Source organism: Lissotriton helveticus, chromosome 3_1 (genome assembly GCF_964261635.1).
Source record: "Lissotriton helveticus chromosome 3_1, aLisHel1.1, whole genome shotgun sequence".
Classification (NCBI taxonomy): Eukaryota; Metazoa; Chordata; class Amphibia; order Caudata; family Salamandridae; genus Lissotriton; species Lissotriton helveticus.
The window spans coordinates 17001042-17016442 of record NC_136061.1 but is presented as its reverse complement, the minus strand read 5'-3'; the positions used below and the strand labels follow the sequence as shown (position 1 = coordinate 17016442).

Genomic DNA, 15401 nt, shown 5'->3' with positions numbered 1-15401 from the left:
TGCGTTCTTATTGGTGAGACCAATGGGCTATCCCGGTTTAATGAGAGGCGCCTTTCTTTGTTAATTTTGCTAACCACCTTTACTAAATAATTGCCCATTGTCCTAGTCTCAGTCGGTATTTTTGCCGATCTAAGTTTAGACATTGTGAGGTGGTTAAATCACTATACCAGGCACTTCAAAATTTAATAACACAAATACGGTTGCAACTATGAAGGTTCACCCACAAGTTGCTACTATTTCATACGCGTCAGACAGGATCCATAATACGTAAAATAAATATTTAGATGATATGTCTCACAGTTTAGAAGGGTCCAGGGGATGAAGAGCCAAAGTCCGTGGCCCGGCCCGGCCTCCTCTGCCTCTGACGGCCACAGACGGCCCGCCCTTGTCCTGGGCTTCTCCCGGCGCGCTCCCACCCGCGTCCCGCGGGACGAGGTTTCGGTCAGCCCTTTAAGCGCCTCCTGGCGCGACGCAATGATGGAGGCAGCGTCCTTTCCGCAGGTGGGGCAGCTGGGAATTGAAGTCCCTGGAAGGGGCTCGGCAGCGCCAAGCCCGGCCGAGATGGAAGGCGGAGCAATGCCCGGCCCGCAGGTGCAGCAACGACGAAGGGGCTCGGCGGAGCCAAGCCCGGCCGAAGGGTGAGGGCGGAGCAAAGCCCGGCCCTAGCAACAGCAGGTATGCCCAGTCAAAATTTTCTACAAGGGGCACTCGGCCCCGGTCAGCCCTTTAAGCGCCTCCTGGCGCGACGCAATGATGGAGGCGTTGTCCTTGCCTCAGGTGGGGCAGCTGGGAATTGAAGTCCCTAGAAGGGGCTCGGCGGAGCCAAGCCCGACCGAGATGGAAGGCGGAGCAATGCCCGGCCTGCAGGTGCAGCAACGACGAAGGGGCTCGGCGGAGCCAAGCCCGGCCAAAGGGTGAGAGCGGAGCAAAGCCCGGCCCTAGCAACAGCAGGTATGCCCAGTCAAAAGTTTCTACCAACTACTGGTCAATGGGCTACCAAGCACCCTACCGACTGATGACGACGTCCTGAAAAGTCAGAAGACTGACTTGTGTCCATCAACCGTCACTAGAACATTTAAAGCAACAGTGTCAGTTTTCTGAAGTTGCCATTTACTTAAAAGTTACATTTAATTTGACTTGGGTATCAAGTTAGGCCTAATGCAACAATTCATTTGAAACCTTGAATTGCTAAATGTAGTGGTTTCATTCAGACCTTAGAACAGCAGAGTTGTCGGCGTGTAACCCTGTACTTGCAAGATGGGTTAATAGTCATTCTACGCAAAAAATGACAATTTGGGTTTTTTACTGTTAGAACATGTAAAACAGCATGTTCTATTTATTAGTGTACTGCACCCTGCCTTTGGGATCAATAGACCTGCCTTATGGGTGGCTTATAAATATTAACAAGCATTTGCAATGCAATAGGTCTCGGATTTATCAGAGTTTAAGCTATTAGCATAGTAAATGACAATGCCTTTTATTTACGTTTTTTTTTTAATTAACACATGAATAAAAAGCATTTTCATTTACAATGCCGATAGGTCAAACTCTTGTAAATGCATGTAAATGTAGGCTTGTTTTCCGCCAAGTGCCTTCTTGCATAGGATTTGCACTATCTGTCGCACTCCAGAGGTAGAATGCACACTATTGAGCAGTGTTTCTGCGCCTGCACAAAAGTATACATTGCTAATTGTTGGTGAGTTATATTGCGAATAAGCTCTTCTAGACGTGAATGGTTGTTGTAAGATACCGACGTGTCAGTCTGTGAAGAACTGAGAATAGTGTAACAATAATGTGACATTATACATTGTGTAGTTTGCCCTTCATCACATAATATGCTGCACAGTTTTGTTTTCTTTCCTACTCAAGTGCCTTTTGTTGTCACATAACTTTGTCAACCTACAGAAGAGGTTTGGCCTCTCCTCGGGGCTTCCATTGGCCCAGTGGGCCCGTGTACACGGCAGGTGATGGCTGAGAAGGCTACATTCTGGTGGAAGCTGTTTCAAGATTGTGTCCATACAGCAGCAGCCAACCACAGACTTCTCTATATAATGTAAAATATGTGCTGTATATAGTTTTCTTATTAGAAAAACATAGGTACAGCTTCCTTCTGTGTTTGCACTCAAGGGCATCCAGATGCGGACCCAGATCCATATAAAACAAAAGTGGAGCACAGGTGTGAACGAGACTGCGTCTTGCGAATGCCCTTAATTCCAGGCGTATCCCTCACTGTGCAAAGATACCTATTTATTCCAAATATGACAAAGTACCATCCAGAACAATGAACAATCGAATCCCAAGAAAGACTGTGTTGCCATAACTTACATTTTCTTAATGCTACCTGTCAAGTTACCCAGAGAGATGTTAAACAACTAGAACATGAAACATTACCAAATTAAAGGGAAATAGAAGCCACCCCACGGTCAACCACTATTAGTCACCGTGGTTGACGATATGCCATTTTCGTCGATGAGCCATTTCTGTGTATTCACAGGTAGCGCTTTTCATGCACTTTCATCCGCTTTATTTTGCCCTGTGCTTACACAATATAATTGTATTGCTAAAGGAATCGTCCTGTGCTGTTTGTGTGCCATGCAAAACGGCGTTCTTTATTAAAAATATATCATATAAATAGGAGATAATGTCCTAGTCTTTACCTTTAAAATGGGGGGTGGTGCAACAGAAATGACACGATGCAGTCAGCTGGAGCTAACTACTTGTTGTACTTTCGTAATGTTTTTTTGTTGTTGTTGTTCGAACACTGTACATTTGCCATATCGTCCAAACAAACCTGTCTTAATCACCCTCACATGCCATAAATAGTTACGGAGCTCTATTCTCGTGATAAAATCTCAAGACAATCCCACTGCTTAACGTCAAGTAGCGGTTTTATTTTTGTCCAGAAAACTCGCAGCTCCCTGTTTCCTCTGAGATCTAGACACATTTCGGTCTGCGCAGAGCCCCTGCTGTCAATCTGATACGAAATGCGAGGCAAGAAGCATCTAAAATGAATTAGCAGCTCTCTGATTGGTAATTAAAAGCTCTTTGCTTTCTCTCCACATGGTTAGCGCCAGGGGAGCGAGAAAAGATTATGCTTCATGCACAGGAGCGCTGGGGCGGTGGGTGACATTTCAAAGTGGTGGGGCGCAAAGTGATTTGCATACAGCACCGTAGCGTGCGAGCGCAGCGAGCGAGCCCGAACCCCAAAAGGGGGGCTTGGGGAGGTCACCCCCCCAAGAAAATTTTTAATAAAAAAGAAGAAAAATCATGCATTTTCTAGCAAATTTGAGAAAGCAGGAAGGTTAATAAAGCAATTGTGAAAGTGCAGTTATTACATTATTAGATGGCATAACATAGGTAGCTGCGTATTCAGTATAACCACAGAATGACCATGCAAGGTTCTACAGCATATTCTAAAGCAGAACAAAACAAGTGGAACGACCCCTCACTTAAACCATACAAAAGAGGATGAATGAACTAGTCAAATAACAAAAAACAGGGGAACAATAGGAAACGTACATGGGCAAAAAAGCGAAATGACAGAGCAAAATTTACATAAACTTATAAACTTATTTATATAAACTTTTTGAGTGAGAAACAGAATTCATTGACAGTGATATTTTAAGAGAAAGATGGTAACAAAAATATTGATTTTGAATATTTGATATAGCGCAGACACAGTCCGAAGTAGCAGCCGAGGGCTTTGCAAAGATTATTTTTATTTTGGGAGAAACATACATAGCAGGAAATTCCATGCATAGAACAGGTTATGTTTGGGGTTTCACTGACACCAGATTAAAGAGATCCAGATGTTGTGATGGGGAGTAGGTGGGCCCTTATAATTAGGAGTACACCCTGTTCAATTCTTTTCCCATTTTTACATTGGCAAATTGCAGCTATTTATAATTTAAGTTACAGGAAGAAAAGTGTAGTCCCTGAGAATCACTCAACCATTCGTCCAACTTCAAATTGAGAATCCAGGAAGATGCTGACTGCACCCTTGTAGATTTGTTTATATATTAGTTAAATTTGACCAATATGTGCTAAAATGCAGCATTTTCCATATTAAAAAGAATGTTTAAGGGTGAATCGTTTTATAAGAAAAAAACAAGAAAATATAACACTACTTCACATTACCTGGGAAGTGACTGAAGTATCATTTTATTCTTTCCACGATTTGACGAAAATCACTTATTTTCGAAAGTTGCTTGCCACCTACAGGAATCTACTTACGAGCTAGTAATTTGTCCCACGAACATCGGATGATGTTGTCTCCGCATAGATAGTTTACATTCATATGTAAATAATTCATACTGATATTGCTGCATAGGATGGACACGCCCATGTTTCTTTTTTAAGTTGTGAAATGAAAAATGCACTCTGTTTTCACAATATTTGTACTTCTACAAGTAAGTTGGTTCCTTGCATAATTGTGTTTCATATCAAAATCAAATCTTTAATTTTTAGCTACTAAAAGCTATTGTAAATAGCATACCTCGATAAAAAAGGGAAGGATAGGCAGGGATTCAAAGTGCATATTACAGCCCCTCTGTAATAGAAATTTATAAAAAATTTATGCTATACAATAAAACCAATAAAAGCTCTCAGGATGGTCGGCAAGGAACTTGTTATACTGGTTCTAACGATAGCCTAGTCTGTCTATGCTCCTGAAGGGGTGCTGTTGTCTTAAATTGAGAGAGCTGCTGTTTTTAAATTTTCACACATTTGGCTTATCTCCCCAATGCCACTGAGGACCGGCTAGTAAAGCAAATAATGGATGCCTGTGCGCATTGCGTGCACCCTCGGTCAAAAAGACTGGTTTGAGCAAAAGTCTCCTTTGGTATTTCATATCTCTTCAGCTAATTCTTTTCATATCTCTTTTAGAAACGTGTGCATCTTATCACTAACTAGTTCATGTTTGACTCGGGCTGTATACGTTCGTTATTAAACGTTCTGGTTTTATTGAGAACAAAATATTTTATGATTTTATACACTTCTAATTTGTCAACATCAAGTAGGTGCTTACCATTCCAAATTAAAGTGATGCACAGGTGATTTCTAACATAAAAAACAGGCTTTGACAAATACAACCACTTTCCACAAGTAACCAGATGTTCCATACCTGATCTTTCTTCATCTTTTATCAACCATCTTACCTACCTCACTTACAGGACAAGTTTGATGTATACTTTTGGAAAAGGGAAAAACTATTTAATTTCCAAGATCCACCTTTCAACGTTTCACAAAACTGTACACATTAAAACCATGAAGCTGCCTGGCCATTGGTTATAAAAGAGCCATGACGGCATGTGCTGAGTGAATCCCAGGAGAAGACACCAAAGAGTCATCAATCAATCAATCAATCAAAGCATTTGTAGAGCGCGCTACTCACCCGGATGGTCTCAAGGCGCTTGGGTGAGGGGGGTTCGCTACTGCTCGAACCGCCAGGTCTTCAGTTGCTTCCTGAAGGAGAGGTGGTCTTGGGTCAGGCGGAGGTGGATGGGGAGGGAGTTTCACGTCTTGGCAGCCAGGTAGGAGAAGGATCTTCCTCCCATTGTGGCTCTTTGGATGCGGGGGACGGCGGCGAGGGCGTGGCTGGTTGATCAGAGCTGGCGGGTGGGAGTGTAGAAGGTCAGACGGACGTTGAGGTATCTTGGGCCTTGGTTGTGGAGAGCTTTGTGTGTGTGGGTGAGGAGTCTGAACGTGATTCTCTTGCTGACGGGGAGCCAGTGCAGGTTTCTCAGGTGTACGGAGATGTGGCTGTGTCGGGGAATGTCCAGGATGAGGCGTGCTGAGGCGTTCTGAATGCGCTGGAGTCTTTTCTGGAGTTTGACTGTGGTTCCGGCGTAGAGGGAGTTGCCGTAGTCCAGTCGACTGGTGACTAGGGCCTGGGTGACCGTCTTCCTGGTTTCGGTGGGAATCCACCGGAAGATCTTGCGTAGCATGTGTAGGATGTTGAAGCATGAAGAGGAGACGGCGTTGACTTGTCTGGTCATGGATAGGGAGGAGTCCAGGATGAAGCCCAGGTTGCGTGCGTGGTCTGTTGGTTTGGGTGCGCTGCCCAGGGCAGGGGGCCACCAGGAGTCGTCCCAGGCGGAGGGCGAAGATCCCAGGATGAGGACTTCCGTCTTATCTGAGTTCAGTTTCAGGCGGCTGTTCATCATCCATTCGGCTACGTCTTTCATCCCTTCGTGTAGGTTGGTTCTGGCGGTGGTGGGGTAGTTGGTGAGGGAGAGGATCAGCTGGGTATCGTCGGCGTAGGAGATGATGTTGAGGTTGTGTTGGCGTGAGATGGCCGCAAGGGGGATCATGTAGATGTTGAACAGCGTGGGGCTGAGTGATGATCCTTGTGGAACGCCGCAGATGACTTCGGTGGCCTTGGATCTGAACGGGGGGAGGTGGACTCTCTGTGTTCTTCCGGTGAGGAAGGAGATGATCCATTCCAGTGCCTTCTCCTGGATTCCGATGTTGTTGAGGCGCTGCACTAGGGTGCGGTGGCAGACCGTGTTGAACGCCGTGGAGAGGTCCAGGAGGATGAGGGCCGCTGTTTCCCCATTGTCGAGCAGGGTTCGGATGTCGTCGGTGGCTGCGATGAGGGTGGTCTCGGTGCTGTGGTTGGCCCGGAAGTCGGATTGCGAGTGGTCGAGGGATCCATTTGTCTCGAGGAATGCGGACAGCTGTCTGTTGACGGTCTTCTCGATGACTTTGGCAGGAAAAGGAAGGAGCGAGATGGGGCGGTAGTTTTTGAGGTTGGCGGGGTCCGCTGATGGTTTCTTCAGTAGGGCACTGAGTTCGGCGTGCTTCCAGCTCTCTGGGAAGGTGGCGGTGTCGTAGGAGGCGTTGATGATGTCCCGGAGATGGGGTGCAATGACGGAGTCGGCCTTGTTGAAGATGTGGTGAGGGCAGGGATCGGTTGGGGAGCCGGAGTGGATGGAGTTCATCGTTCGGATGGTGTCTTCGGTGTTAACCGGGGTCCAGGCGTGGAGGGTGGTGGTGTGCTGAAGCTGTTGTGTATGTCTGCGATCTTGCTGTGGAAGAACGATGCGAGCGAGTTGCAGAGGTCTTGCGAGGGAGGGATGTCGTTGTTTCCGGCGCTAGGGTTCGAGAGCTCTTTGATGATGCTGAAGAGTTCCTTGCAGTAGTGGGCGTTGTTGTCCAGGCGTTCCTTGAATGCGGTTCTCTTGGTGGCGTGGATCAGCTGGTGATGCTTTCGAGTGGCAAGCTTGAGGGTGGTCATGTTGTATGTAGTTGGGTCTCTGCGCCAGGCTTTCTCGAGGGCTCGGCAGTACTTCTTGGAGCTCTTGAGTTCGTCGGTAAACCAGGATGCTTTCTTGGTGCCGGGTCTGGCGGGGGGGTCTTCAGTGGGGTGAGGTCGTCTGCGCAGTTGCTGATCCACCTCGTGAGGTCGTTGGTGGCTTGGTTGGGGTTCGCTGAGCTGGCGGGAGGGTTCTGGCTCAGGGATGTGGTGAGCTGGTCGGCTGTGATCTTGTTCCAGCTCCTGTGGGGAATCTGTTGCGGGTGGTGGTGGGTCGTGATCCTTTTGAAGCTGAAGTGGACGCAGCTGTGGTCTGTCCAGTGGAGTCCGGTGGCGTGGCTGAAGGAGATGTCCTTGCTGGAGGAGAAGACGGGGTCAAGCGTGTGGCCGGCGTAGTGGGTGGGGGTGTTCACCAGTTGCTTGAGTCCGAGGTTGGCGAGGTTGTCCAGCAGGGTGATGGTGTTGCGGTCATTGTTGTTCTCCAGGTGGAAGTTGAGGTCACCGAGGAGGATGTAGTCAGAGGAGGGGAGGGCTTGTGGGCTGATGAAGTCGGCGAAGTCCTCGCTGAATTGTGTGCGTGGTCTGCAGATGAGGGTGCCTCTGAGGGTGGTCTTGGGGTCGGTGTGGATCTGGAAGTGCAGGTGTTCGGCGGCTGTGAGGGTGTCGTCGGAGTAGGTCGTGATGCGGGTGGTGTTCTTGTGGACGATGGGATGCCTCCTCCAGTCTGGTTGACGCGGTCCCTCCGGGTGATCTTGTATCCGTCTGGGATGGCGATGGCGATGTCGGGAGCTGGAGTTTGGAAGCTGGGGTCGATCAGTCCAGTCAGCGGTGCAAGTCGGGTGGTGCATCGCGAAGCATGCGAGGCGGTACCCAACTCCGGTGCGGTCACAGGACTCGAAGTCAGCAGCAGAGACCCCGTCGGTCAGACCAGTACGAGACGGTGTAGCGAGGCGTTGCACGTCGCGGTGTCCACAAGTCGTGGTACGGGCTACGGCTCGGTGACGGCATCAGGACGAAGTCAGTGAGCGCAGAGCTTTCGTCGTTTGAGGCGGACATTGCTTGATGCGGTGCCTACAGGACACCGGGCAGGTCGGGAGAGTCGGTCCCAGCTCCCTGCCTCTGTAGCCACTTGTTTCCAGCAGCAATTCACTAAGGCAGGTGAACTCCACTGGTCCTGGGACTTCGGTCAGGGGGCAAGCTCTCTTCCAAGCCCTTGGAGATCTTTGCACAAGTTGAAAGAAAAGTCCACAAAGTTTTTTCTCCTCTCTCTGGCAGTCAGGCAACCACAGCAAGCCAATCCCCCAGGCAGAACTTCAGCTTGGTAATATTCTCTCCTTAGTTTCTTCAGGTTCCTTCTCCTTAGCAGAGGTTTTGTCTTGTAAATCCAGAAGTGATCTAATTTCTTGGGATCTAGGTCCCAATATTTATACCCCAAAGTCCTTTGTTCTCTGAGGGGAGAAGGGCCTGTGCTCAGTTCAAGCCAGTTCTGAAGCACTCTGTTTACCAGACTTCTCCTTTCCTTTCAGAGCGCAGGGCAGGCACATCAGACGCCCCACAGGAGGCGGAGCCAGCATTGTGTAAGGCAAATACAGTCCTGGAGCACTTTGTTGGCAGTCTTCCTACTCTTCTTTCAGTGTGCAGGGCAGAGACATTAGACACACCACAGGGAGTGGAGCCGACATTGTAGAGGGAAGGCCCAGGCCTATTCAGGTCCCAGGTGCAACTCCTCCCTCCCATCCAGATGCAGATCTCCCTATTCACCACCAGGCTGCCCCAGCCTGTCTCCTGGAATCCCCCAGCCCTGTCACTCACAAAATCAGATAAAGGAATACACAACCCCGCAGAGGCAGGCTCAAATTGTAGGCAAGCAAATACCTACTTTCTATATGTGGTATTTGCAAACACAGAATTTCAAAATAAACTTCACTAAAAGATGTATTTTATTATTCTGAGTCCAGGCATACTAAACTCGAATTGCTACCATGTTCTCTGAGTCTGCTAGGATTATAAACATGTAATAATCTAGCAGCCCATTCTGGCCTATGGAGAACAGTTAGCCTTGCAATAGTGAAAAACAAAAATGGCTGTAATTCACTATTAGGACATGCCACACACATCAGGGCTTGTCCTACCTTATACTTACAATGCACCCTGCCCTTAGGCCTACCATAGGGGTGACTGATATGAAGAAAAGGGAAGGTTTAGGGACTGAGAAGTGGGTGCACTTGCCCAGTTAGCATGACAGTACCAGTCTGCACGCAGGCTCTGCAATGTTAGACCTTAGACACATTTTACAAGGCCGCTTCTGTGGGTAGCACAACCAGTGCTGCAAGCCCACCAGCAGCATTTGGATTTACACGCCCTGGGCACACTCGGTGCACTAGACTAGGGTCTGACAAGTAACACAAACATTCAATCCTAGAACTACTAATCAATACATCAATTTACAGTAGGGAGCACTCGCACTGTGGCACTGGATAGCAGTGGCACAGTGCCCAAAGCATCTAACACCATCAAAAACACATGAGGCAACAGCAAAAATGGAGGGGAGACCCACGCCAAGGTGCCAGGTCTAACAATCTATAACAATTCAGTGCCCTGTCAGGGGTTTTGGCATTTGTTCTTCAGAAATAGACAAGAGAGGTATACATGAGAGTTGTAAGAGGTAGAAATGAAAGTTAGACACAAGAGAAACATGAGAGATAAGCATGAGAATTGTAAGAGGTAGACAAGAGCAGTAGAAATGAGGGGTAGTCATGGGAGGTAGACATGAAATATAGACAGGAGATTTATGAGAGGTAGACATGAGAGTTGGGAGTGGACGTCATGTTAGACATGAGACATATACCTCAGAGGTAGAAATGAGAGGTAGCCAGGAGCGTTATAAGAGGTAGACACGAGAGGTAGACATGACTAGTAGGCATGAGCGTTAGGAGAGGTAGACAGGACCTTGTGTTGGGCTTTGATTTCATTACACCACTGGATGCATATTTTTCAATGTCGGTCTCTGGTGGAGAGGGTGGTACATATGGTAATGCCTCCGTGGATGCCTCCCTAGAAGGGCAGTGGCGCAGGAGAGCACAAGGATAGAGCTGATTAATGCATATAAATAATATTTTCCTTCTGTATCTCCTTTGTCTTTCAGGGAGTCGTGTTTTTGACCCAACAGTCTTCAAAGGTACATATTTAAGTTGTTTTGCATCCTTGAATATATATCTTCAGTCCTCTTCCTGTCTGGTACAGTATGCAGTATGCACAAACATATGTAACAAGTGTGACTTGTTACACAGAAGAGATATATTAGAAAAGATATATTAGGAACCCTCTTTGTCTAGACAGATCTATCTACAGATCAGAAGGGTGGGTGATCACTTTCCCACCACAACGGCCCAGATGTTTGAAATTATCATGCAACACAGCACCCAAACATGCTGTGCTGTGTTGAGTGAAAAGGAGAGAGCAGGAGAGGGCCATATTTACAGAAATGTGGCCCTCGCCTCCCCTCTCTCTAGGACAGGTGATCAATCAGGCAGCCATGTGCCACGTACAGACCTTGTACCATAGTGCAAGTGTGCCTGGGTGATCTAGCATAGGTTTTGTACTGGAAGGATACACTTCCGGTACAAAATGCAATGCTAAGATTAACTTTCAAACTTTTCCACTTTGCATTTGTGTTGTACATTGCAACACACATGCAAAGGCAGAAAAAAGAGACATAAACGCCTTCACTCTTGATAGCACCTACTTTTTGACGCACAACCCTGTCTACTTCATATAGTAAATAGGGTTTTAGTATCAGAAACCTTGGGTGGTTGTATGGTAACACCAGGGCACCACCCATGGAACACCCCCTTGGAGGTAAATAATGCAAAGCACTGCTTTGCATTACTTTCAAATGGTTTTCCAGCGCAGAACTAGCTTTGTGCTAGAAAGTAAATAAGGAAAAAACATTTTGGGGGATATGTACAAGGAAGTGGTGGAAAGAGGTGTTAGCCTTCCTCGCTTAACATCTCCCTCAGCCACTTCTGAAAAAAGAGGCTGCACCATATTTAGAAGAATGTGGTGCGGCCTTGCATTTCCCGCTGCGATGGCACTTAGCAGCATAGCGCCGACGCAGGTACCCTGGCACCAGAGTGCAAGGGTGTCTGCATGCAGGGGAGGATTGTTTATGTGTAGGAAGGTCCCCCTTCCAGCACATAAACAATCCTATAATGCCATTATATCACTGTCATGTGTGCTGCTTCGTGCAGCACACATGAAAGTCGCAAAATGGTTTTTGTTTTCAAGGATTGTTTATGTACCGGAAGGGACACCTTCCTGTACATAAACAATCCATGGCATTTTGCTTTGTCCATGTGTGCTTGACAAAGCAGCACACATGGAAAAGTAGAAATGAGGAGAAATAATGCATTATCCCTCGTTTCGCCAACTTAAAACCAGGTTTAATATGGTCCTAATTTTGGAGCTGCCTCCTATTTATGCCACCCCCGTAAATAGGGGGCAGAGTCAAAATCAATGGGTGTTGTGGTGGAACGCCCACCGCAACACCCACTGCCACCCCTTTCCCGCTAAGCATAGCGTGAAAGGGGACCTTATTTGCAAGGCGGGGTTAAGCACCATTAAGTGGCTTAACGCCGCCTTGTAAAGAAAGCTAAGCCCAGATCGCCACTGTTATGGTTGTGTTAGGGGCTTGTACATATGCCTATTTGTGTCACTTTTGTGATGCTATCACAGCACACAATATTAGTAATTCTACCTCACTGTGACTGCCTTAAAATGTGTTAATTACATCAGAACTTGTGTGCATATTTACGAGCACTGTTCTGTCATTCTTGCACCAGGTAATGTGGGGCAAGAGCGACGCACCCCAAAAACTTGGTTTATGAGGTCAGGCAAGGCCACCTTGCGTGGCCCTGCTGGGCTTAATACAGTTTGAATAAAGCAATGCACGCAAATCACTGCATTGCCTTACTCTGAGCCTGGGAGGCATTCCATGGGTGTTGGGTGGGTATTTTCATGCAACCTCCAGGATTGTGATGCTTTCCCAGATTTTCCAGAGTCTGCCTTAGGAAGTGTTACTTACATCAGAGCTAAGGGGCATATATATGAGCTCTGTTGCATCATTCTTGCCTAAATCTGCATCAGGGAGGCATTCTATGAGCAAAACACCCAAGATGATGGACGGAATGTTGCACAATGGCTAAACATTCACCCCCAGTACAGAGATCTGGGCCTAAATCCATAGTTTGGTGCACTGCACACCACCCCAGTTCAGACATGGCCATATGCAAATCAGTCTGACCCTGTGCCTCATGGGAACAGTCCAGCCCTAACTGCCAAGCCATGTCTTCCCTGGACCGGAAACAAGCTTCCAAGGACCGGTTTCTGGCATTCCAGCCGTCTTCAGCCAGGATAGCTTGACTCCAAGGGACCCACGTCTGAGCATACCCTTCCCACATAGGGTGAACAGCAAAACAACAGTTGATGGACGGAATGTTGCCTGGGATAGCACCAAAACTTTATGCCTCCACAGAGCAGGCATAATGAGGAGACATATTGCTATTCCTCCTCATTTTTCCTCTTTCCATATATGCTGCGAAGTACACATGAGAAGAGGAAAACGCCTCTAGGGATTGTGCCCCACCCTGCAAAAAAATGATCCTGCTTACAACCCGGTCACACTTGGACCATGGCACATGAGTGTCTGCATCGGTGCAAGGCAGCACATGGTACGCTAGTGCAAGCAGAGGGCAGGAGGGCGACATACAATGTTAAATGTGGCACATGCCTGCCAAGCCCTTTTCATGCAGCGCAAGAATGTGTCTTGCTGTGTTACGTTGCATGGAGGTATGATACATAATAATAATAATAATAATAATAATAATAATAATAATAATAATAATAATAATAATAAAAATAATAATAATAATAATCCACATTTGTAAAGCGCACAATCACCCGTAAGGGTCTCTAGGCGCTGGGGGCCGTCGGGAAGATTAAGCGAGCTATTGCCCAGAGTCACATGGTGCTGGGCTAACCTGCCGCCGGAGCCGGGGATCGAACCCTGATCCCCAGATTCCAGCGTCAGCCGCCCTGGCCGCGGCGCCACACCTCTCCCATCTGGCTCTCTGTGTGCAGCGCATACCCCCCCTCCACACCAACCTGCAGCACATCTGGATTAGTGGAACTTGTCTCTGATTCTAGCAAAAACCTGTTTGTAGATTTGTCCTGAAGTTTAAAGTGCATCAAACACACTCGGTACTGGCCCTAGCACTATAGTGGTATGGAATCTAAGTGTTTGGTAGGCGATCACTGCACCTGCTGCACTATTGAGAGCGACGCCTCTGCTCACAGTGCACTAGTCCCGGAGCATCGCTAGCCAGGCCCGGTGCCACTGCACCTGCTGCACCATTGAGAGCTGTGCCTCTGCACACAATACACTAGTCCCGGAGCATCATTAGCCAGTACCGGTGCCACTGCACCTGCTGCACAGTCCTCTACACTCATCTGTCTCTCACACCTCAGGAGGGGACGGCATCCGTTAGTTTGGGGTTCTCCGGTGACGTCATTGTCAGGCTCTTTTCAATGTTTTTCTCTGTGTTGAGCAGTTGTGTGAGTGGCCTCATGATCTCCTCTGTCTCTCCGCAGCGCCCCTGGCGGTGGATCCGAAGACAGCAGGTAAACGCCTCGTCATCAGCAGTGATGGGAAGGAAGTGACTGCCCCCCTCGTTGCTGCTGCCCCCCAACGTCCGGACAGACATGTGACAGACGGCTGCGTGCTGGGGTCCACGGGGGTGACTGCGGGGAGGTGGTACTGGCAGCTCTCGGTGGCTCTCTCTGGGAAACACCAGGCCACAGTCTCTTGGGAGCTGGGGGTCGCCAGCGCATCAGTGGAAAGACGTTTCCTTAGAATGGGTGCAGCTAAGGGTGGCGCCTGGGCTGTAAAAAAAACAGGTGCAATTTTGAATGTAGAGGATGAAACTGGTAAAGTGCACCCTATAAAAAAAAAGACAGACAATTGGGGGATTTTCGTGGACTACGAGGAGGGGCTGGTGTCCTTCTACGGCGCTACAAACCGGCAGCACATCTACACCCACACCGCCACCTTCAAAGAGAAGATATATCCGTTCATCTGCCTGGGGCCCGGAGTCCGCGTTACTCTGAAGTAATCTCTCGCCGGCGGACTGCGGGGGGTGAAAAAGAGTTTTTTATTGTTATTGTATCTGTTGATGCGAATGAGGTCACCTGTTTGATCACAATGAAATTATTGCTTTGACAAAAGATATAAAACTGCAGAAAATAGTAAATCTATTCAATAAAAAAGATAAATACTTGTTTCTAGAAGTAAGTTACACAAATGATTCTGTGCCTCTTTCTGATTTTAACAACAGCATCTTACTTAGAGAGAAAGAGAAAAGGGGGAGTCGAGACCCCCTGTGAAATATTCACCTGCGGAGCCCCATGGCCAGCAGCAGCGACCTAGAGAGTGTGCCCAGGGTCAGGTGCAAGGAAGGAAATGGGGCCCCTGAACAGTGTTTGAACTGTGAAACAAAGCAACAGAGTCCTTGCAATGGCAATGGACGATCTGACACATTAGCCTTATTAATCATCATTTTTGTTAATTGTTACATTGTCGTAATTGTTTCGGTATTGTCACCACCTTAGACTGAAATGTGATGTTGCTCCCCCTTAAAAGTGGTTATAAATAGCGCCATACCTGTTCAAATAAGGAATATTAATGAATTGCACTATGAGTAGTGCATTTGTTCATGAGCACTTTTGCAAAAACTGTAATGACAATGAACGTTTTGATATTTTAACTTTCATTTTGTTGAACCGACACACTGTCGTATTTGTTTCACAATTCTATTACAGGACCGGAGGCTTCAGATTATGCTTCTCATTCTTTACTGCATACATCACAGCAGCCAATGAAAATGCGTATTTTCATTAAATAACAATAAACAACTACATTTCCCATCATGACATGTACATAGGCACGCCCCCCTAGTCCATAAGAACCCCTTGCGTGCGGCCATCTTCCTCTGCTGCTCACAGCAGGAGATAAGTGCACCGTGTTCCCTCCCATTTGCTGTAATACATTGCTATATATATTGATAATTTGATATTGACCTTTTCTACTGAC

At 47.4% G+C, this 15401-nt stretch overlaps 1 protein-coding gene across 1 annotated transcript in view; it reads left to right on the top strand.

Annotated features, from left to right (window-relative positions):
* The window catches only part of LOC144822592 (CD5 antigen-like), a 510246-nt gene extending 495822 nt beyond the window's left edge, over nucleotides 1-14424 (top strand). The window contains exons 6-7 of the mRNA XM_078680312.1: nucleotides 10401-10433; nucleotides 13904-14424. Coding sequence (XP_078536438.1) covers nucleotides 10401-10433; nucleotides 13904-14424 — 554 coding nt within the window. The remainder of the gene's footprint in view (nucleotides 1-10400; nucleotides 10434-13903) is intronic.
* The last annotated feature ends 977 nt before the right edge of the window (nucleotides 14425-15401 follow it).